Genomic DNA, 20,522 nt, shown 5'->3' on the forward strand with positions numbered 1-20,522 from the left:
CAGCCCCAAAATCACTGAAATAGCCCCCAAAACAGCCCCCAAAAATCATTGAAATAGCTCCCAAAAATCACTGAAATAGTTCCCAAAAACAGCCCCCAAAATCATGGAAATAGCTCCCAAAAATCATGGAAATAGCTCCCAAAAATCACTGAAACAGCCCCCAAAAACCCCAAAAATCCCAAAAAAACCCCCAAAATCCCCCGAACATCCCAGCCCCCCAATCCCAGCCCATCCCGGGTCTCACCTGGGGGTGCAGCCGGGGCCGCCCCCATTCCGGGCCCCCCTCACTGGGGGGGCTCAGTTGGGCCCCCAGCGCCTCCAGCAGGGCCGGGGGGCTCAGCCAGGGCCGGGGGGGCTGCGCTGGCACCGGGGGGGCCGCACCCCCAAAATATTCCTGCAGTTCTGGGGGGTGAGGGGAAATGGGTCTGAAACAGGGAGATCACAGAAATCCCCAAAGAGCCCCCAAAACTGCCCCCAATACCCCCAAAACTGCCCCCAATACCCCCAAAACTGCCCCAGAAATCCCCAAAGAGCCCCCCAAAACTGCCCCCAAATACCCCAAAACTGCCCCCAAAACTGCCCCCAAATACCCCCAAAACTGCCCCAGAAATCCCCAAAACAGTCCCCCAAAACTGGCCCCAAATACCCCCAAAACAGCCCCAGAAATCCCCAAAACTGCCCCAGAAATCCCCAAAGAGCCCCCCAAAACTGCCCCCAAATACCCCCAAAACTGCCCCCAAAACTGCCCCCAAATACCCCCAAAACTGCCCCAGAAATCCCCAAAAGAGCCCCCCAAAACTGCCCCCAAATACCCCCAAAACTGCCCCCAAATACCCCCAAAACAGCCCCAGAAATCCCCAAAACTGCCCCAGAAATCCCCAAAGAGCCCCCCAAAACTGCCCCCAAATACCCCCAAAACTGCCCCCAAAACTGGCCCCAAATACCCCCAAAACAGCCCCAGAAATCCCCAAAACTGCCCCAGAAATCCCCAAAGAGCCCCCCAAAACTGGCCCCAAATACCCCCAAAACTGCCCCAGAAATCACCAAAAGAGCCCCAGAAATCACCAAAACAGCCCTCAAAACAGCTCCCAAAAATCACCCAGAATGCCCAGAACAGCCCCAAAAAATCCCCAAAAGAGCCCCCCAAAACTGCCCCAAATACCCCCAAAACAGCCCCAGAAATCCCCAAAACAACCCAGAAATCCCCAAACCAACACTCAAAACAGTCCCCCAAAAAATCCCCAAAACAGCCCCAGAAATCCCCAAAAGAGCCCCCCAAAACTGCCCCCAAATACCCCCAAAACTGCCCCAGAAATCACCAAAACAGCCCCCAAAACAGCGCCCAAAAATCGCCCAGAATGCCCAAAACAGCCCCCTCAAAAACGCTCCTAAAAATCCCCAAACAACCCCCAAAACAACCCCCAAATACCCCCAAAACAGCCCCCCAAAAAAATCCCCAAAACAGCCCCAAAACTCCCCAAAACAGCCCCCAAAAAGTGCCCCCAAATACCCCCAAAACAGCCCAAATAATCCCCAAAACAGCCCCTAAAAATCCCCCAAAATCCCCACAAAAGCCCAAAAAAGCCCCTAAAAATCCCCAAACAAGCCCCAAAACAATCCCCAAACCAGTCCCAAAAATCCCCCAAAAACCCCCCAAAAATCCCCTAAAAAATCCCCAAAAACCCCAAACCAGCCCTCAAATATCCCTAAAAACAACCCCCAAAAATGGCCAAGAACCCCCCAAAACCCCCCAAACCAGCCCCCAAATATTCCCCCAAACAGCCCCTAAAAACCCCCAAAACAGCCCCTAAAAATCCCCCAAAATCCCCACAAAACCCCAAACCAGCCCCCCCAAAAAACCCCAAACAATCCCCAAACCAGCCCCAAAACATCTCCAAAACAGCCCAAAAATCCCCCAAAACCGCCCCCAAAAACCCCCCAAAAAGCTCCTAAAAACCCCCAGAACAGCCCTCAAATATCCCTAAAAACAGCCCCAAAAATACCCCAAAATGCCCCAAACCAGCCCCAAAAAACCCCAAAAAATCCCCCCAAATCCCCAAAACAGCCCCCAAAAAGTGCCCCCAAATATCCCCAAAACAGCCCCCAAAAATCTGTAAACCAGCCCCCAAAAAATCCCCCAACCAGCCCCTAAAAATCCCCAAAAAACCCCAAAAATTCCCCCAAAAAATCCCCTAAAACCCCCCAAAAACCCCCAAAATTCCTCCAAAACAGCCCCTAAAAACCCCCAAAAAAACCCCCAAAACAGCCCCTAAAAATCCCCAAAAAAAACCCAAAAAAACCCCAAAAATTCCCCTAAAATCCCCTAAAAAAACCCCAAAATTCCCCCAAAACAGCCCAAAAAAATCCCCAAAAAACCCCAAAAAATCCCAAAAATTCCCCCAAAAAATCCCCCAAAACCCCCCAAAATTCCCCCAAAACAGCCCCTAAAAATACCCAAAAAAACCCTAAAAATCCCCCAAAACCCCCTAAAAAACCCCCAAAATTCCCCCAAAACAGCCCCTAAAATCCCCCAAAAACCCCCAAAACAGCCCCTAAAATCCCCCAAAAAATCCCCCAAAAAACCCCAAAAATCCCCCCAACCCCCCCTCAGGCTGACCCCCCCCAAATTCCACCCCGACCCCCCCAAATTTGGGGTTCCCCCCCCCCCATTCCCACCTGGGCTCCCCCCGTTCTGAGGCAGCACCAGGGCGCAGGTAACGAACGGCCGCAGGTGCCTGGTGCCCTACAAAGGGTTAATTAACGCCTTAATTAACGCCTTAATTACCGCGCTAATGACTCGGGGAGCCCCTCCCAGGTTTGGGGGGACCCCCCCGCACCCCAAGGTCTCACCTGGAGCCGCTGCAGTTTTGGGGTTCGGCACGGGGGGGGCACCCAGGGGGTCCCCAGGTGCTCCCGGATCCGGGCGCCCACGGCTCGGAGCAGCGCCCCCGCCTTGCCTGGACAGGGATGAGTTTGGGGCTTTTTTAGGGGTTTTTTAGGGGTTTTTGGGGGTTTTGGGGGATTTTTGGGGGTGTTGGGGCTTGTTTTGGGGGTTTTGGGGGGTGTTTTGGGGGTTTTTAGGGTATTTTTGGGGGTTTTTAGGGGCTGGTTTGGGGATTTTAGGGGATTTTTTGGGGGCTGGTTTGGGAGATTTGGGGGTTTTTAGGGGATTTTTGGGTATTTTTAGGGGTTGTTTTGGGCATTTTTGGGGGTTTTTAGGGGCTGGTTTGGGGATTTTTGGGGGTGTTGGGGGCTGTTTTGGGGGATTTAGGGGGGTTTTTGGGTATTTTTGGGGGGTGTTTTGGGGATTTCTGGGGGCTGGTTTGGGGGATTTAGGGGGGTTTTTTGGGGGCTGTTTTGGGAGATTTGGGGGCTTTTTGGGGTTTTTAGGGCTTTTTGGGGATCTTTAGGGGATCTTGGGGCTTTTTTGGGCTATTTTTGGGATATTTAGGGGCTTTTTTGGGGCTCGTTTGGGGGTTTTTAGGGCTGTTTTGGGGATTTTTAGGGGAATTTGGGGTGTTTTTAGGGGCTGTTTTGGGGGTTTTTAGGGGATTTTTGGGTGTTTTTAGGGGTTGTTTTGGGGATTTTTGGGGCTTTTTAGGGGCTGGTTTGGGGATATTTGGGGGCTGTTTTGGGGGTTTTTAGGAGATTTTTGGGGGTTTTGGGGGCTTTTTTAGGGGTTTTGGGGAGTTTTGGGGGATTTTTGGGGGTGTTGGGGGCTGTTTTGGGGGATTTAGGGGGGTTTTTAGGGGTTGTTTTGGGGGTTTTTTGGGTATTTTTGGGGGTTTTTAGGGGCTGGTTTGGGGATATTTGGGGCTATTTTTGGGTGTTTGGGGGGTGTTTTGGGGTTTTTTAGGGGATTTTTGGGGATTTTTTTGGGATTTTTGGGGGTATTGGGGGTTGTTTTAGGGGATTTTGGGGGGTTTTTAGGGGATTTTTGGGTGTTTTTAGGGGTTGTTTTGGGGGTTTTTTGGGGCTGGTTTGGGGATATTTGGGGCTACTTTTGGGGGTTTGGGGGATATTTGGGGGCTGTTCTGGGGATTTTTCGAGGGGTTTTTGGGTATTTTTTGGGGTTTTGGGGACATTTGGAGGATGTTTTGGGGGTTTTCAGGGGATTTTAGGGGATTTTTGGGTGTTTTTAGGGGTTGTTTTGGGGTTTTTTTGGGTATTTTTAGGGGCTGGTTTGGGGATATTTGGGGGCTGTTTTGGGGGGTTTTAGGGGATTCTTGGGTGTTTCTGGGGCTGTTTTGGGGATTTTTTGGGGTGCTTTGGAGTTTTAGGGGATTTTTGGGGGTGTTGGGGGCTGTTTTGAGGGATTTAGGGGGGTTTTTAGAGGTTGTTTTGGGGGTTTTTGGGGGTTTTTAGGGGCTGGTTTGGGGATATTTGGGGGCTGTTTTAGGGGTTTTTAGGGGATTTTTGGGGGTGTTGAGGGCTGTTTTAGGGGATATTTTGGGGCTGGTTTAGGAGATTTTTGGGGGATGTTTTGGGAGATTTTTGGGGGACGTTTTGGTGATTTTTGGGGCTGTTTTGGTGATTTTGGGGGCTGTTTTGGGGAATTTTGGGGGTTTTTGGGAAATTTTGAGGATTTTAGGGGATATTTTGGGGGCTGTTTTAGGGGATATTTTGGGGCTGGTTTGGGAGATTTTTGGGGGACGTTTTGGTGATTTTTGGGGGCTGTTTTGGTGATTTTTGGGGCTGTTTTGGTGATTTTTGGGGGCTGTTTTGGGGCTGTTTTAGGGCATATTTTGGGGCTGTTTTGGGAGATTTTTGGGGGCTGTTTTGGGATATTTTTGGGGCATGTTTTGGGACATTTTTGGGGGATGTTTTGGTGATTCTGGGGGCTGTTTTGGGAGATTTTTAGGGGCTGTTTTGGGACATTTTTGGGTGATGCTTTGGGACATTTTTGGGGGATGTTTTGGGAGATATTTTGGTGATTTTTGGGGGCTGTTTTGGGACATTTTTGGGGTCTTTTTTGATGATTTTGGGGCCTGTTTTAGGGCCTCCCCTCCCCTCTGACCTCCCTTTCCCCCCCCCCCCCCCACACTGCACCAGAATCATCTCCGGCCTCATCTCCGACCTCCTCATCCCCTACACCAAACCCATCCCTCCCCACTCCCAGGACACCCCAAAAACCCCTCGGGACACCCCAAAACCCCCAGGAGACCCCCCCAAGCTGGTACCGGGGGTCTCAGCCCCGCGCTCGCCCTCGTCCCGGGGCAGCTTCTCCACGAGGAAGAGGAGGAGGCGCCGCACGTCGTGCTCGGAGCTGTACAGGAAGGTCTGGTAGCCAACGTCACCCCCAAATCCCAGCTCCTGAAGGGGGGGTTCAGAGGGTTGGGGACACCCCAAAATTCGTGGGGTGCTGGCTTGGAGGGGGATTTGGTGTTTTTAGGGGTTGTTTTGGGCATTTTTGGGTGTCTTTAGGGGCTGTTTTGGGGATTTTTTGAGGATTTTTGGGGGTTTTTAGGGGCTGGTTTGGGGATTTTTTGAGGATTTTTTGAGGATTTTTGGGGGTTTTTAGGGGCTGGTTTGGGGGATTTAGGGGGGTTCTTTGGTATTTTTGGGGGGTGTTTTGGGGATTTCTAGGGGCTGGTTTGGGGATTTTAGGGGCTTTTTTGGGGCTGGTTTGGGTGTTTTTAGGGGCTGTTTTGGGGTTTTTTGGGAGCTGGTTTACAGATTTTTGGGGGTTTTTAGGGGCTGTTTTGCTCGGAGCTGTACAGGAAGGTCTGGTAGCCAACGTCACCCCCAAATCCCAGCTCCTAAAGGGGGGTTCAGAGGGTTGGGGACACCCCAAAATTGTTTGGGACAGCCCAAAATTGTTTGGGACAACCTAAAATTCATGGGGTGCTGGCTTGGAGGGGGATTTGGTGTTTTTAGGGGTTGTTTTGGGCGTTTTTGGGGGTTTTTAGGGGCTGTTTTGGGGATTTTTTGAGGGTTTTTGGGGGTTTTTAGGGGCTGGTTTGGGGATTTTTTGAGGGTTTTTGGGGGTTTTTAGGGGCTGGTTTGGGGATTTTTGGAGGGTTTTTGGGGGTTTTTAGGGGCTGTTTTGGGGATTTTTTGAGGGTTTTTGGGGGTTTTTAGGGGCTGGTTTGGGGATTTTAGGGGATTTTTTGGGGGCTGTTTTGGGAGATTTGGGGGAAATTTGGGTGGTTTTGGGGGTTTTTAGGGGCTTTTTGGGGATCTTTAGGGGATCTTGGGGCTTTTTTGGGCTATTTTTGGGATATTTAGGGGCTTTTTTGGGGCTGGTTTGGGTGTTTTTAGGGGCTGTTTTGGGGATTTTGGGGGCATTTTTGGGGCTGTTTTGGGGGAATTTTTGGGGATGGTTTGGGGGGTTTTGGGGTATTTTTGGGGTGTTTTAGGGGGTTCTTGGCTATTTTTGGGGGTTGTTTTTAGGGGTATTTGTGGGTTTTTAGGGGCTTTTTGGGGGGCTTTTTGGGGCTTTTTGGGTATTTTTTGGGGCTGTTTTGGGGATTGTGTTGGGGGCTGTTTTGGGGTTGTTTGGAGATTTTTAGGGGCTGTTTTGGGGTTTTTTGGGAGCTGGTTTACAGATTTTTGGGGGTTTTTAGGGGCTGTTTTGGGGATTTTTGGAGGGTTTTTTGGGCATTTTTGGGGGTTTCTAGGGGCTGTTTTGCTCGGAGCTGTACAGGAAGGTCTGGTAGCCAACGTCACCCCCAAATCCCAGCTCCTGAGGGGGCATTCAGAGGGTTGGGGACAGCCCAAAATTGTTTGGGACAGCACAAAATTCGTGGGGTGCTGGCTTGGAGGGGGATTTGGTGGTTTTGGGGGACAGAAATTCCTCCCCAAAAACTCGACTGCAGCTGGTACGGCCCCTCAAAATAATCCCAAAAAACCCAAAAAATCCAAAATTAACCCTCAACCCCCTCTAAAAACCACCTGCAACTGATTAAAAGCAATACCCAGACCCCCCCAAATCAACCCCAAGCCCCCCCAAACTCAAACCCACCCCAAACTCAAACCCACCCCAAAGTCAAACTCACCCCAAAGTCATTCAAAACAAGCCCCAGGCACCCCCAAACACACTCATTAAAAACAACCCCCAGACCCCCAAAACCAACCCCCAGACCCCCCAAAACAACCCTGAATTCATTAAAAACCCAACCCCCAGACCCCCCAAACCAAACCCCAGGCCCCCCAAAACCACCCCAAACTCATTAAAACCAACCCTCATCCCCCCCAAAACCACCCCCAAATTCATTCAAACCAAACCCAGACCCCCAAAACCACCCCAAATTCATTCAAATCAACCCCCAGACCCCCCAAAACGACCCCCAGAGTCCCCAAACCAACCCCAATTCATTAAAAACAACCCCCAGCCCCCCCAAACCAACCCCCAGCCCCCCCAAACCACCCCTAATTCATTAAACCCAACCCCCAGACCCCCCAAACCAAACCCCAGACCCCCCAAAACCCCCCAAATTCATTAAAACAAAACCCCAGAGCCCCCAAACCACCCCCAATTCATTAAACCCAACCCCCAGCCCCCAAACCAAACCCCAGACCCCCAAAACCACCCCCAAATTCATTCAAACCAACCCCCAGACCCCCCAACCACCCCCAATTCATTAAAACCCAAACCCAGACCCCCCCAAAACCACCCCAAATTCATTCAAACCAAACCCCAAACCAAACCCCAGACCCCCCAAACCAAACCCCAAGGCCCCCCAAAACCACCCCAAATTCATTCAAACCAAACCCCAAACCGACCCCCAGACCCCCCAAACCAACCCCCAGCCCCCCAAATCACCCCCAATTCATTCAAACCAACCCCCAAACCCCCCAAACCAACCCCCAACCCCCCCAAAATAATCCCCAGCCCCCCCCCAAACCACCCCTAATTCATTCAAACCAACCCCCAGACCCCCCAAAAACCACCCCAAATTCATTCAAACCAACCCCCAGACCCCCCAAACCACCCCCAGACCCCCCAAAACCACCCCAAATTCATTAAAACCGAACCCCAGACCCCCCAAACCAACCCTCAGACCCCCCAAAACCACCCTCAATTCATTAAAAACAACCCCCAGGCCCCTCAAACCGACCCCCAGATCCCCCAAAACCACCCCCAAATTCATTCAAACCGACCCCCAGACCCCCCAAACCCAAACCCCAGACCCCCAAAACCACCCCAAACTCATTCAAACCAACCCCCAGACCCCCCAAATCACCCCCAATTCATTCAAACCAAACCCCAGACCCCCCAAAACCACCCCCAATTCATTCAAATCAACTCTCAGCCCCCCCCAGACCAACACCCAGACCCCCAAACCAAACCCCAATTCATTCAAACCAAACCCCACTGCCCCAAACCAACTCCCAGACCCCCCAAACCAACCTCCAGACCCCCCAAAATAACGCTCAGACCCCTCAAAACCACCCCCAATCCATTCAAAACAACCCCCAGACCCCCCAAACCAACCTCCAGACCCCCCAAAATAACCCCCAGTCCCCCAAACCACCCCAAATTCATTAAAACCGACCTCCAGCCCCCCCCCAAAACCACCCCCAACTCATTAAAACCAACCCCCAGACCCCTCAAAACCACTCCCAATTCATTAAAACCAAGCCCCACCACCCCAAAACCACCCCAAATTCATTCAAATCAACCCTCAGCCCCCCCAGACCAACCCCCAGACCCCCCAAACAGACCCTCAGCGCCCCCAAAACCACCCCCAATTCATTCAAACCAACCCCCAGCCCCCCAAAACCACCCCAGGGAGCGCTGAGCTGGGGGGAGCCCCATTTTTCGGGGTTTTTTTGGTTTGTTTGTTTGTTTTTTGGGTGTTTCAGGGTTCGGGGGTACCTGGCAGGCCGAGGCCAGCTCGGAGGCCAGGCGGAAGCGGGCGGAGATGCCCGGGGGCAGCGCCGGGCTCAGGGCAGCGCCCAGCGCGGGGCTCACGGCGCGGAGGCAGCGAACGGCGGCGGCCACCACCAGCTCCGGGCTCAGGTCCCGAACGCTCTGAACCTCGGGGGGCACCGCCCTGGGGAGCCCCGACATCATCACAGAGCCCAAAATTCATCACAGACCCCAAAAATCCCCAAAGTAGCCGCCAAAGAAATCCCCAAAACAGCCCCTAAAAATCCCCAAAACAGCCCCTAAAAATCCACAAAACAGCCCCCAAAAAACCCCAACACAATCCCCCAGAGTCTCCCCAAAACAGCCCCTAAAAATGCCCAAAACTGCCCCCAAAAATGCCCAAAACTGGCCCCCAAAGATCCCCAAAACAGTCCCCCAAAAAACGCCAAAACAGCCCCCAAAGTCCCCAAAACTGTCCCCCCAAAAGTCCCCAAAATAGCTCCTAAAAACACCCAAAACAGTCCCCCAAAAACCCCCCAAAAATCCCCAAAACAGTCCCCCAAAATCCCCCAAAACAGCCCCTAAAATCCTTAAAACGGCTCCCAAAATCCACAAAACAGTCGCCCAAAAAATCTCCAAAACGTCCCCAAAAATCCCCAAAACAGCCCCCAAAAATGCCCAAAACTGTCCCCCAAAAGTCCCCAAAATAGCTCCTAAAAACACCCAAAACAGCCCCCCAAAATAAATCCTCTCCCAAAACGGCCCCCAAAGACCCCCAAAACAGCGCCTAAAAAATCCCCAGAAGAGGCCCCAAAAATCCTGACAGCCCCCCAAAAATCCCCAAAGCAACCGCCAAAGAAATCCCTAAAAGAGCCCCCCAAAAATTCCCAAAACGGCCCCTAAAAATCCCCAGAAGAGCCCCTTAAAATCCTCAAAACAGCTCCCAAAATCCACAAAACAGCCCCCAAAAAACCCCAACACAACCCCTGAAAATCCCCCCCAAAACAGCCCTCAAAAATGCCCAAAACAGGCCCCCAAAATCCCCCAAAACAGCCCCCAAAAACCCCCCCAAAAATCCCCAAAACTGCCCCCCAAATTCTGCCAGCCACAGCAGCAGCTCCGGGCTCAGGTCCCGAACGCTCTGAACCTCGGGGGGCACCGCCCTGGGGAGCCCCGACATCATCACGGAGCCCAAAATTCATCACAGACCCCAAAAATCCCCAAAGTAGCCGCCAAAGAAATCCCCAAAACAGCCCCTAAAAATCCCCAAAACAGCCCCTAAAAATCCACAAAACAGCCCCCAAAAAACCCCAACACAATCCCCCAGAGTCTCCCCAAAACAGCCCCTAAAAATGCCCAAAACTGCCCCCAAAAATGCCCAAAACTGGCCCCCAAAGATCCCCAAAACAGCCCCCAAAGACCCCCAAAACAGTCCCCCAAAAAACGCCAAAACAGCCCCCAAAGTCCCCAAAACTGTCCCCCAAAAGTCCCCAAAATAGCTCCTAAAAACACCCAAAACAGTCCCCCAAAAACCCCCCAAAAATCCCCAAAACAGTCCCCCAAAATCCCCCAAAATCCCCCAAAACAGCCCCTAAAAATCCTTAAAACGGCTCCCAAAATCCACAAAACAGTCGCCCAAAAAATCTCCAAAACAGCCCCCAAAAATGCCCAAAACTGGCCCCCAAAAGTCCCCAAAACAACCCGTAAAAACACCCAAAACAGTCTCCCAAAAACCCCCCAAAAATCCCCAAAACAGCCCCCAAAACGGCCTCCAAAAAATCCCCAAAACAGCCCCCAAAAATCCTGACAGCCCCCCAAAAATCCCCAAAGCAAGCGCCAAAGAAATCCCCAAAACGGCCCCTAAAAATCCCCAAAACAGCCCCGAAAAATCCCCAAAACAGCCCCTAAAAATCCTCAAAACAGCTCTCAAAATCTACAAAACAGTCCCCCAAAAACCCCCCCAAAATCCCCAAAACAGTCCCCCAAAAATCCCCAAAACGGCCTCCAAAAAATCCCCAAAACGGCCCCCAAAGACCCCCAAAACAGCGCCTAAAAAATCCCCCAAAAAGCACCTAAAAAATCCTCAAAACAGCTCCCAGAATCCACAAAACAGTCCCCCAAAAAATGCCCAAAACTGGCCCCCAAAAGTCCCCAAAACAGCCCCTAAAACACCCAAAAGTCCCCCAAAAACCCCTCAAAAAATCCCCCCCAAAAAATCCCCAAAACAGCCCCCAAAAATCCTGACAGCCCCCCAAAAATCCCCAAAGCAAGCGCCAAAGAAATCCCCATAACAGCCCCTAAAAATCCCCAAAACGGCCCCTAAAAATCCCCAGAAGAGCCCCTTAAAATCCTCAAAACAGCTCCCAAAATCCACAAAACAGTCCCCCAAAAAACGCCAAAACAGCCCCCAAAAAACCCCAACACAGCCCCCCAAAGTCCCCCCCAAAACAGCCCTCAAAAACCCCCAAAACAGCCCCCAAAAAATCCCCAAAACTGGCCCCCAAAAGTCCCCAAAATAGCCCCTAAAAACACCCAAAACAGTCTCCCAAAAACCCCCCAAAAAAGCCCCCCAAAACGGCCCCCAAAAAATCCTGACAGCCCCCCCAAAATCCCCAAAGCAACCGCCAAAGAAATCCCCAAAAGAGCCCCTAAAAATCCCCAAACAGCCCCCAAAGACCCCCAAAACAGTCCCCCCAAAAGTCCCCAAAATAGCTCCTAAAAACCCCCAAAACAGTCCCACAAAACCCCCCCAAAAATTCCCCCCAAAAGTCCCCAAAACAGCCCCCCAAAACAGCCCCCCAAAACCCCCAAAACAGCCTCTAAAAAATCTCCAAAACAGCCCCAAAAACCCCCAAAACAGCCTCTAAAAAATCTCCAAAACAGCCCCTAAAGACCCCCAAAACAGCCCCTAAAAAATCCCCAAAACAGCCCCAAAACCCCCCAAAACAGCCCCTAAAAAACCCCAAACAGCCCCAAAAACCCCCAAACAGCCCCCCCAAAAAGCCCCCCAAAATCCCCCAAATATTCACTCAGCCCCCCCCCAATTCTCTCAGGACCTCCAGAGCCTCTCCAGGGACCCCCACCCAAATTCCTCGGGGTTTTCTCAGTGTCCCCCCCCCCCAAATCCCCACTTAGGGACCCCCAATATCCACTCAGCCCCCCCCAATTCTCTCAGGACCCCCACCCAAATTCCTCGGGGTTTTCTCAGTGTCCCCCCCCAAAATCCCCACTCAGGGACCCCCAAATATTCACTCAGCCCCCCCCAATTCTCTCAGGACCCCCACCCAAATTCCTCGGGGTTTTCTCAGTGTCCCCCCCCCCCCAAATCCCCACTCAGGGACCCCCAATATTCACTCAGCCCCCCACAATTCGCTCAGGACCCCCACCCAAATTCCTCGGGGTTTTCTCAGTGTCCCCCCCCAAATCCCCACTCAGGCACCCCCAAATATTCACTCAGCCCCCCCAATTCTCTCAGGACCCCCACCCAAATTCCTCCATGGGGGTGTCCCTCTGTCCTTCCACAGCCCCCCCCTCACAGACACCCCAAATTCCTCAGTGCCCCCCCCCGGAGCCCCCCAACCACCCAAACCCCCCCATTCTCGCCCCACTCACGTCCCCGCCTGGCGCAGGGAGTGGATCAGGATCTTGTCCACCTCCTCCATGGCTGGGGGGGTCGGGGGGATCCCCAAATTCTGAGGGGGGGAGAAAATTTGGGGAGATTTGTGGGGGGGGCTCCCTCACAGAGAGCGCGGCCGCCGCTCACGTGAGGGGAAAAGGGCGGGGCGATGGCCCCGGGGCACGATGGGAGTTGTAGGCGGCGGCGGAACCGCGGGGCATGACGGGAGTTGTAGGCAAAGCATGACAGGAGTTGTAGGCCGCAATGGCGGAGCATGACGGGAGTTGTAGGCGGCGGTGGCGGAGCATGATGGGAGTTGTAGGCGAAGCATGACGGGAATTGTAGGCGGCGGCGTGTGGCGGGAAAAGGCGGGAAAAGGTGGGAAAATGGTGAGCGGGGAGGCGTGAGGGGATGGAGCTTGTGGGGAATGTGAGGGGAAGGAATGGGCACCCAGCAGATGTCTGAGGGGAAAACGGTGCCTGTGAGGGGTGGGAGAGCGGGAATTGCCGCCTGTGGGGTGTGAGGGGAAGCGGAAGGGGGAGATGGAGGCCGTGAGGGCGATGGGGGAATGGAACCTGTGGGGGGCAGCTGAGGGAAGGAATGTGTGAGGGGAGGATGTAGCACCTGGGGACACGTTTAGGGTGGCTTTGGCGGTGCGGAAGGAACGATGGGAATCGATGGCTTTGAGGGTTTTTCCCGACCTGAATAATTCTGTGATTTTGTACAAGCAGCACCTGCAGGGCCTGAGGGGGAAAGGGCGCAGGTCCGGCGATGCTGTGACACCCATGGGGCATGACAGGAGTTGTAGGCGGTGGCGTGTGGCAGCAAAGTGCAGGAAAATGGCGGGCGTTGGCCATGAGGGGATGGAGCCTGTGGGCAGGAATGTGAGGGAAGGAAGGAATGGATTCCCACATGCGTCCAGCACTGTAATAAACACACCAGCTTTACAACTTTCACAAAAATTGTGGAGTTTTGTTTATCTCCACAAAACATTGTAGGCAGCAGTGCCAGGGCATGACAGGAGTTGTAGGCACAGGTGGCGGAACCGTGAGGCACGACGGGAGTTGTAGGCCTCAGTGGTGGAGGATGATGGGAGTTGTAGGCCCCAGTGGCAGAGCATGATGGGAGTTGTAGGCAGTGGTGGCGGTGCATGACAGGAGTTGTAGGCCTCAGTGGTGGAGGATGACAGGAGTTGTAGGCAGCGGTGGCAGAGCATGATGGGAGTTGTAGGCCTCTGTGGTGGAGCATGATGGGAGTTGTAGGCGGAGCATGATGGGAGTTGTAGGCCTCAGTGGCGGAGCATGACGGGAGTTGTAGGCGGAGCATGATGCGCATTGTAGGCCTCAGTGGCAGAGCATGATGGGAGTTGTAGGCCTCAGTGGCAGAGCATGATGGGAGTTGTAGGCCTCAGTGGCGGAGCATGATGGGAGTTGTAGGCGGAGCATGACGGGAGTTGTAGGCCCCAGTGGCAGAGCATGACGGGAGTTGTAGGCAGTGGTGGCCATGCATGATGGGAGTTGTAGATGGAGCATGACAGGATTGTAGGCCTCAGTGGCGGTGCATGACGGGAGTTGTAGGCGGAGCATGATGGGAGTTCTAGGCGGAGCATGAGGGGAGTTGTAGGCCTCAGTGGCGGTGCATGATGGGAGTTGTAGGCCTCAGTGGCGGAACATGATGGGAGTTGTAGGCGGAGCATGACAGGAGTTGTAGGCCTCAGTGGCGGAGCATGATGGGAGTTGTAGGCAGTGGTGGCCGTGCGTGATGGGCGTTGTAGGCGGAGCATGATGTGCATTGTAGGCCTCAGTGTCAGAGCATGATGGGAGTTGTAGGCCTCAGTGGTGGAGCATGATGGGAGTTGTAGGCGGAGCATGATGGGAGTTGTAGGCCTCAGTGGTGGAGCATGATGGGAGTTGTAGGCCTCAGTGGCGGAGCATGAGGGGAGTTGTAGGCGGAGCATGATGGGAGTTGTAGGCCCCAGTGACGGTGCATGATGGGAGTTGTAGGCCTCAGTGGCGGTGCATGACGGGAGTTGTAGGCCTCAGTGGTGGAGCATGAGGGGAGTTGTAGGCCTCAGTGGTGGTGCATGATGGGAGTTGTAGGCCTCAGTGGTGGAGCATGACAGGAGTTGTTGAGGCAGAGTGGAAATTTTCCAAGGTAGAAAAAATCCATTTTAATTTAGGTGGAACGCACATTTTTGAGTTAAGTCGTAGCTTGCTGTTCAGTCTGGCTGCCATTGTTATAAATAAGAAGCTTGACTAGGCCAATATTCCCACAGCAATCAATTAATTAATTAAAAAGGTAAAGTTTGAGCAATACAGCGCTGGGTACAGTGGGGGGAGTTTTGCCCTCCAACTGCACACTGATAATTGAGGGTTTCTATTCCCAATTTTTTACTCATCAGCAGTTTCTATTCCCAATTTTTACCTCACAATCCTATCCACTATTGTGATTTTAGTTTTTCTCAGGATGGATCCCAAAAGAAGGATCCCAGATGGTGCCGATCTGGTTTCTGAAAGAAGAAAGACGAATCCCAGATGTGGATCCACCTTTTAATTCCAAGGATTATAAATCCCACAACAGCGATGTCCAGCTTCCCTTTGGTGGAAACCAGAAATCCTTGAGGTGATGTTCATCTTCCTTTCTCAAACTGCTTCTCTCTGCTTTATTAAGGGGTGAGATGAGCAAATTTCCTTTATAAATATATTCCAAATTATATTCTAAAATTATGCTTCCAAAGGTTTTTATTGCAGAGCCCTTTAAGGATTAACTACGAGCAGAAAGCAACATCCAATCGTGTTCCTATTTTTTACAACTATTTTTATTACTATTTAACTTTTAACATTTGAAAAACCGGCGATGGGCGCTTTCCACACTCCTGTCCCCACCCCCTCCCACCTGTCCCCACTGGCCCCTCCCCCCTCTCTTGTCCCCAGCCCCTCCCCCCCCCCGTTCCTGGTCACGTGTCCAGCGCTGCCCCCCCCCCCCCCCCCCCCTCCCCTCCCCCCTCCCCGTTAATCCCCGTTAATCCCCGGCCAGGAAGAGCCGGGACCGAGCCTTGGGGAGGCCGGGGAGAGACCCCCGAGCCCGCCGACCCTGAGACCCCAAAATATCCCTGAGACCCCCGAGCCCACCGACCCTGAGACCCCAAAATATCCCTGAGACCCCAAAATACCCCCAGACCCCCGAGCCCACCGACCCTGACCCACCCTGAGACCCCAAAATATCCCTGAGACCCCCGAACCCACCGACCCTGAGACCCCAAAATATCCCTGAGACCCCAAAATACCCCCAGACCCCCGAGCCCACCGACCCTGACCCACCCTGAGACCCCAAAATATCCCTGAGACCCCAAAATATCCCTGAGACCCCCGAGCCCGCCGACCCTGACCCCAAAATATCCCTGAGACCCCAAAATATCCCTGAGACCCCCGAGCCCACCGACCCTGACCCCAAAATATCCCTGAGACCCCAAAACACCCCCAGACCCCCGAGCCCACCGACCCTGAACCCCCCTGAGCCCCCTGAACACCCCCGGACCCCCTAAATATCCCCTGAACACCCTAAATACCCCCTGAGATCCATAAATACCCCCTGAGCCCCCCTAAATTCCCCCTGAACCCCCCTAAATACCCCCTGTGCCCACCGACCCCTGACCCACCCTGAGCCCCCTGAATACTCCTGAACCTTCCTGAACCCCACAAATACCCCCCGAACACCCTAAATACCCCCTGAACCCCCCCTGAGACCTCTAAATACCCCCTGAACCCCCCGAAATACCCCTGACCCCCCCTGAGCGCCCTAAACACCCCCTGAAACCTCCTAAATACCCCAAACACCCCTAAATACCACCTGAACCCCCCCTGACCCTCCTGAACACCCCTGAACCTCCCTAAATACCCCTGATCCCCCTAAACATCCTCTGAACCCCCCCAAACACCCCCCGACCCCTCTAAACACCCCCTGAACCCCCCCTAAACACCCCCTGACCCCCCCTAAATCCCCCCGACCCACCCTGAACCCCCTAAACATCCCCAAACACCCCCTGAGCCATCTAAATACCCCCCGACCCCCCTAAATACCCCCTGAACCCCCCCAAATACCCCCGGACCCCCCTGACCCCCCCAAAACCCCCTGAACCCCCCCTAAACACCCCCAAACACACCCGGACCCCCCAATTCCCCCCCCCATGATCCCAAATCCCAACAGACCCCACAAATCCCCTTGAAAATCCTTTGGGACCCCCCCAGGGTACCCCAAAACCTCCCGGACCCCCCCAAACCTCCCTGCCCAAAATGTCAGAGTCAGAGGAGAACGGAGAGGGTGAGTCTGGGGGGGCCCTGGGGGTTTTGGGGGGCCCCTGGGGGTTTTGGGGCGGTCCGAAAAGGTTTGGGGGAGTCCAGAAAGATTGGGGGGGGTCCGGAAAGATTGGGGGGGGTCCGGAAAGGTTTGGGGGGGTTCCAAAAAGATTTGGGGGGATCCGAAAAGGTTTGGGGGAGTCCGGAAAGATTGGGGGGGTCCAGAAATGTTTGGGGGTGTCCATAACGATTCGGGGGTGTCCATAAAGATTTGGGGGGGGGGTCGGAAAGTTTGGGGGTGTCCATAACAATTCGGGGGTGTCCATAAAGCTTTGGGGGTGTCCATAACGCTTTGGGGGTGTCCATAAAGATTTTGGGGTGTCCATAACGATTCGGGGGGGTCCGGAGGTGTCCATAACGATTCGGGGGGTCCATAAAGATTTGGGGGGGGAGGTCGGAAAGGTTTGGGGCTGTCCATAAAGCTTTGGGGTGTCCATAACGATTCGGGGGTGTCCATAACGCTTTGGGGGTGTCCATAACGCTTTGGGGGTGTCCATAACGATTGGGGGTGTCCATAAAGATTTGGGGGATCCATAAAGATTTGGGGGGGGAGGTCGGAAAGGTTTGGGGGTGTCCATAAAGCTTTGGGGGTGTCCATAACGATTCGGGGGTGCCCAGAAAGGTTTGGGGGTGTCCATAACGATTTGTGGGTGTCCAGAAAGGTTCGGGGGTGTCCATAAAGCTTTGGGGGTGTCCATAACGATTCGGGGGTATCCATAAAGATTTGGGGGGATCCAGAAAAGTTTGGGGGTGTCCATAATGATTCGGGGGTGTCGGAAAGGTTTGGGGGTGTCCATAAAGGTTCGGGGTGTCCATAACGCTTTGGGGGGGTCCATAACGCTTTGGGGGGAGGTCCATAAAGATTTAGGGGGGGTCGGAAAGGTTTCGGGGTGTCCATAACGATTTGGAGGGGATCCAGAAAAGTTTGGGGGTGTCCATAACGCTTTGGGGGTGTCCATAAAGATTCGGGGGGGTCCATAACGATTCGGGGGTGTCGGAAATCTTTGGGGGTGTCCATAACGATTCGGGGGTGTCCATAAAGTTTTGAGGGTGTCCATAACGATTCGGGGGTGCCCAGAAAGGTTTGGGGGTGTCCATAAAGATTTGGGGGATCCATAAAGATTTGGGGGGGGGGAGGTCGGAAAGGTTTGGGGGTGTCCATAAAGCTTTGGGGGTGTCCATAACGATTCGGGGGTGTCGGAAAGGTTTGGGGGTGTCCATAAAGGTTCGGGGTGTCCATAACGCTTTGGGGGTGTCCATAACGCTTTGGGGTGTCCATAACGCTTTGGGGGTGTCCATAACGATTCGGGGGTGCCCAGAAAGGTTTGGGGGGGGTCCATAAAGATTTGGAGGTGTCCATAACCCTTTGGGGGTGTCCATAAAGATTCGAGGGGGTCCATAAAGTTTTGGGGGTGTCCAGAAAGGTTTTGGAGTGTCCATAACGCTTTGGGGGTGTCCATAACGCTTTGGGGTGTCCATAACGATTCGGGGGTGTCCATACCGATTTGGGGGTGTCCATAAAGCTTTGGGGGAGTCCATAACCCTTTGGGGGTATCCATAACGATTCGGGGGTGTCCATAAAGATTTGGGGGGGTCCATAAAAATTGGGGGTGTCCATAAAGATTCGGGGGTGTCCATAACGCTTTGGGGGGGTCCATAACGATTCGGGGTGTCCATAACGATTCGGGGGTGTCCATAACGATTTTGGGGTGTCCATAAAGCTTTGGGGGAGTCCATAACCCTTTGGGGGTATCCGTAACGATTCGGGGGTGTCCATAACGCTTTGGGGGGGTCCGGGGGTGTCCATAACGCTTTGGGGGTGTCCATAACGCTTTGGGGGGGTCCATAAAGATTTGGGGGTGTCCATAAAGGTTTGGGGGGTCCCTAACGCTTTGGGGGTGTCCATAAAGATTGGGGGGCTCCATAAATTTTCGGGGCTGTCCCTGAGCACCCACTCCCCTCCCCAGGGCCCCCCAAGGATTTGTCCCCCTTGGCCGAGGCCCTGGGGCAGCCGCTGGGCTGGGGGGGGCTCCGGGGGGGGCTGCGGGGACCCCCCCGGGGCAGCAGCGGCAGCGCCGCCCCCCCCACCCCAAGCACAAAGCCCAGGGCGGCTCCGGGGGCGTCCATCGCTCCCCCCGCGCCCTCTTCTGCCTCCGCCTCAACAACCCCGTCAGGAGGGCGGCCATCAGCATCGTGGAGTGGAAGTGAGGGGGATTTGGGGGGGATTTGGGGGTTTGGGGGGGTCTGGGGGCGGCCATCAGCATCGTGGAGTGGAAGTGAGGGGGTCTGGGGGGATTTGGGGGGTTTGGGGGGACTCAGGGGGTTTGAGGGGGTCTGGGGGCGGCCATCAGCATCGTGGAGTGGAAGTGAGGGGGTTTGGGGGGATTGGGGGGGCTATGGGGTCTGGGGGCTGCCAATCGTGGAGTGGAAGTGAGGGGGTTTTGGGGGGATTTGGGGGGTTTGGGGGGGTCTGGGGGGGTCTATGGGGTCTGGGGGCGGCCATCAGCATCGTGGAGTGGAAGTGAGGGGGTTTGGGGGGGATTTGGGGGGTTTGGGGGTGATTTGGGGGGATTTGGGGGGTCTGGGGGGTCTATGGGGTCTGGGGGTGGCCATCAGCACCGTGGAGTGGAAGTGAGGGGGTTTGGGGAAATTTGGGGGGATTTGGGGGGGTTTGGGGGTTTGGGGGGCTCTGGGGGCGGCCATCAGCATCGTGGAGTGGAAGTGAGGGGGTCTGGGGGGATTTGGGGGTGATTTGGGGGGTTTTGGGGGGAGTCTATGGGGTCTGGCAGGGTCTGGGGGCGGCCATCAGCATTGTGGAGTGGAAGTGAGGGGGTCTGGGGGGCATTTGGGGGGGTTTGGGGGGGTCTGGGGGCGGCCATCAGCATCGTGGAGTGGAAGTGAGGGGGTCTGGGGGCGTTTGGGGGGATTTGGGGGGGTTTGGGGGGGCTATGGGGTCTGGGGGCTGCCAATCGTGGAGTGGAAGTGAGGGGGTCTGGGGGCGTTTGGGGGTGATTTGGGGGTTTGGGGGGGTCTGGGGGCAGCCATCAGCATCGTGGAGTGGAAGTGAGGGGGTTTGGGGGGGTTTGGGGGGGTTTTGGGGGGTTTTGGGGGGAGTCTATGGGGTCTGGCAGGGTCTGGGGGCGGCCATCAGCATTGTGGAGTGGAAGTGAGGGGGTTTGGGGGGGATTTGGGGGGGTTTTGGGGTGATTTGGGGGTTTGGGGGGGTCTGGGGGCGGCCGTCAGCATCGTGGAGTGGAAGTGAGGGGGTTTGGGGGGGATTTGGGGGGGTTTGGGGGGGTCTATGGGGTCTGGGGGCGGCCATCAGCATCGTGGAGTGGAAGTGAGGGGGTTTGGGGGGGATTTGGGGGGGTTTGGGGGGATTTGGGGGGGTTTGGGGGGATTTGGGGGGGTTTGGGGGGGTCTATGGGGTCTGGGGGCGGCCATCAGCACCGTGGGGTGGAAGTGAGGGGGTTTGGGGGGGTCTGGGGCTGCCAATCATGGGGTGGAAATGGGTGGGGGGCTCGGGGGGCTCTGGGGTCCTTGTGGACCCCTCCCCACACCCGCTGCCCCCCCCCCATTTGCCCCCAGACCCTTCGACATCCTCATCCTCGCCACCATCTTCGCCAACTGCGTGGCCCTGGGCGTCTACATCCCCTTCCCCGAGGATGACTCCAACACCTCCAACCACAACCTGGTGAGACCCCAGACCCACCTGGGCACGGGGGGCTTCAACCAC

General features: G+C 54.6%; 2 protein-coding genes across 2 annotated transcripts in view; one reads left to right on the top strand and one right to left on the bottom strand.

Annotated features, from left to right (window-relative positions):
• Nucleotides 1–244: 244 nt before the first annotated feature.
• On the bottom strand, nt 245–12,576 carry CCDC22 (coiled-coil domain containing 22; the record flags this gene model as incomplete). Its single annotated transcript, XM_071420249.1, has 6 exons — nt 12,428–12,576; nt 8,822–8,999; nt 5,181–5,313; nt 2,851–2,957; nt 2,677–2,743; nt 245–402 (listed from the first exon to the last, which is right to left on the bottom strand). Coding segments are annotated over exons 1-6 (693 nt in total), but the record flags the coding sequence as incomplete, so codon positions are not given.
• A 119-nt stretch (nt 12,577–12,695) lies between these two features.
• Nucleotides 12,696–20,522, top strand: part of CACNA1F (calcium voltage-gated channel subunit alpha1 F) — a 56,951-nt gene continuing 49,124 nt past the window's right edge. The window contains 4 exon segments of the mRNA XM_071420250.1: nt 12,696–12,717; nt 18,754–18,807; nt 18,810–18,990; nt 20,375–20,480. Coding sequence (XP_071276351.1) covers nt 12,696–12,717; nt 18,754–18,807; nt 18,810–18,990; nt 20,375–20,480 — 363 coding nt within the window.

Source organism: Agelaius tricolor, unplaced genomic scaffold (genome assembly GCF_023055355.1).
Source record: "Agelaius tricolor isolate 1412-34295 unplaced genomic scaffold, bAgeTri1.0.p SCAF_130, whole genome shotgun sequence".
In the NCBI taxonomy this organism is placed as follows: Eukaryota; Metazoa; Chordata; class Aves; order Passeriformes; family Icteridae; genus Agelaius; species Agelaius tricolor.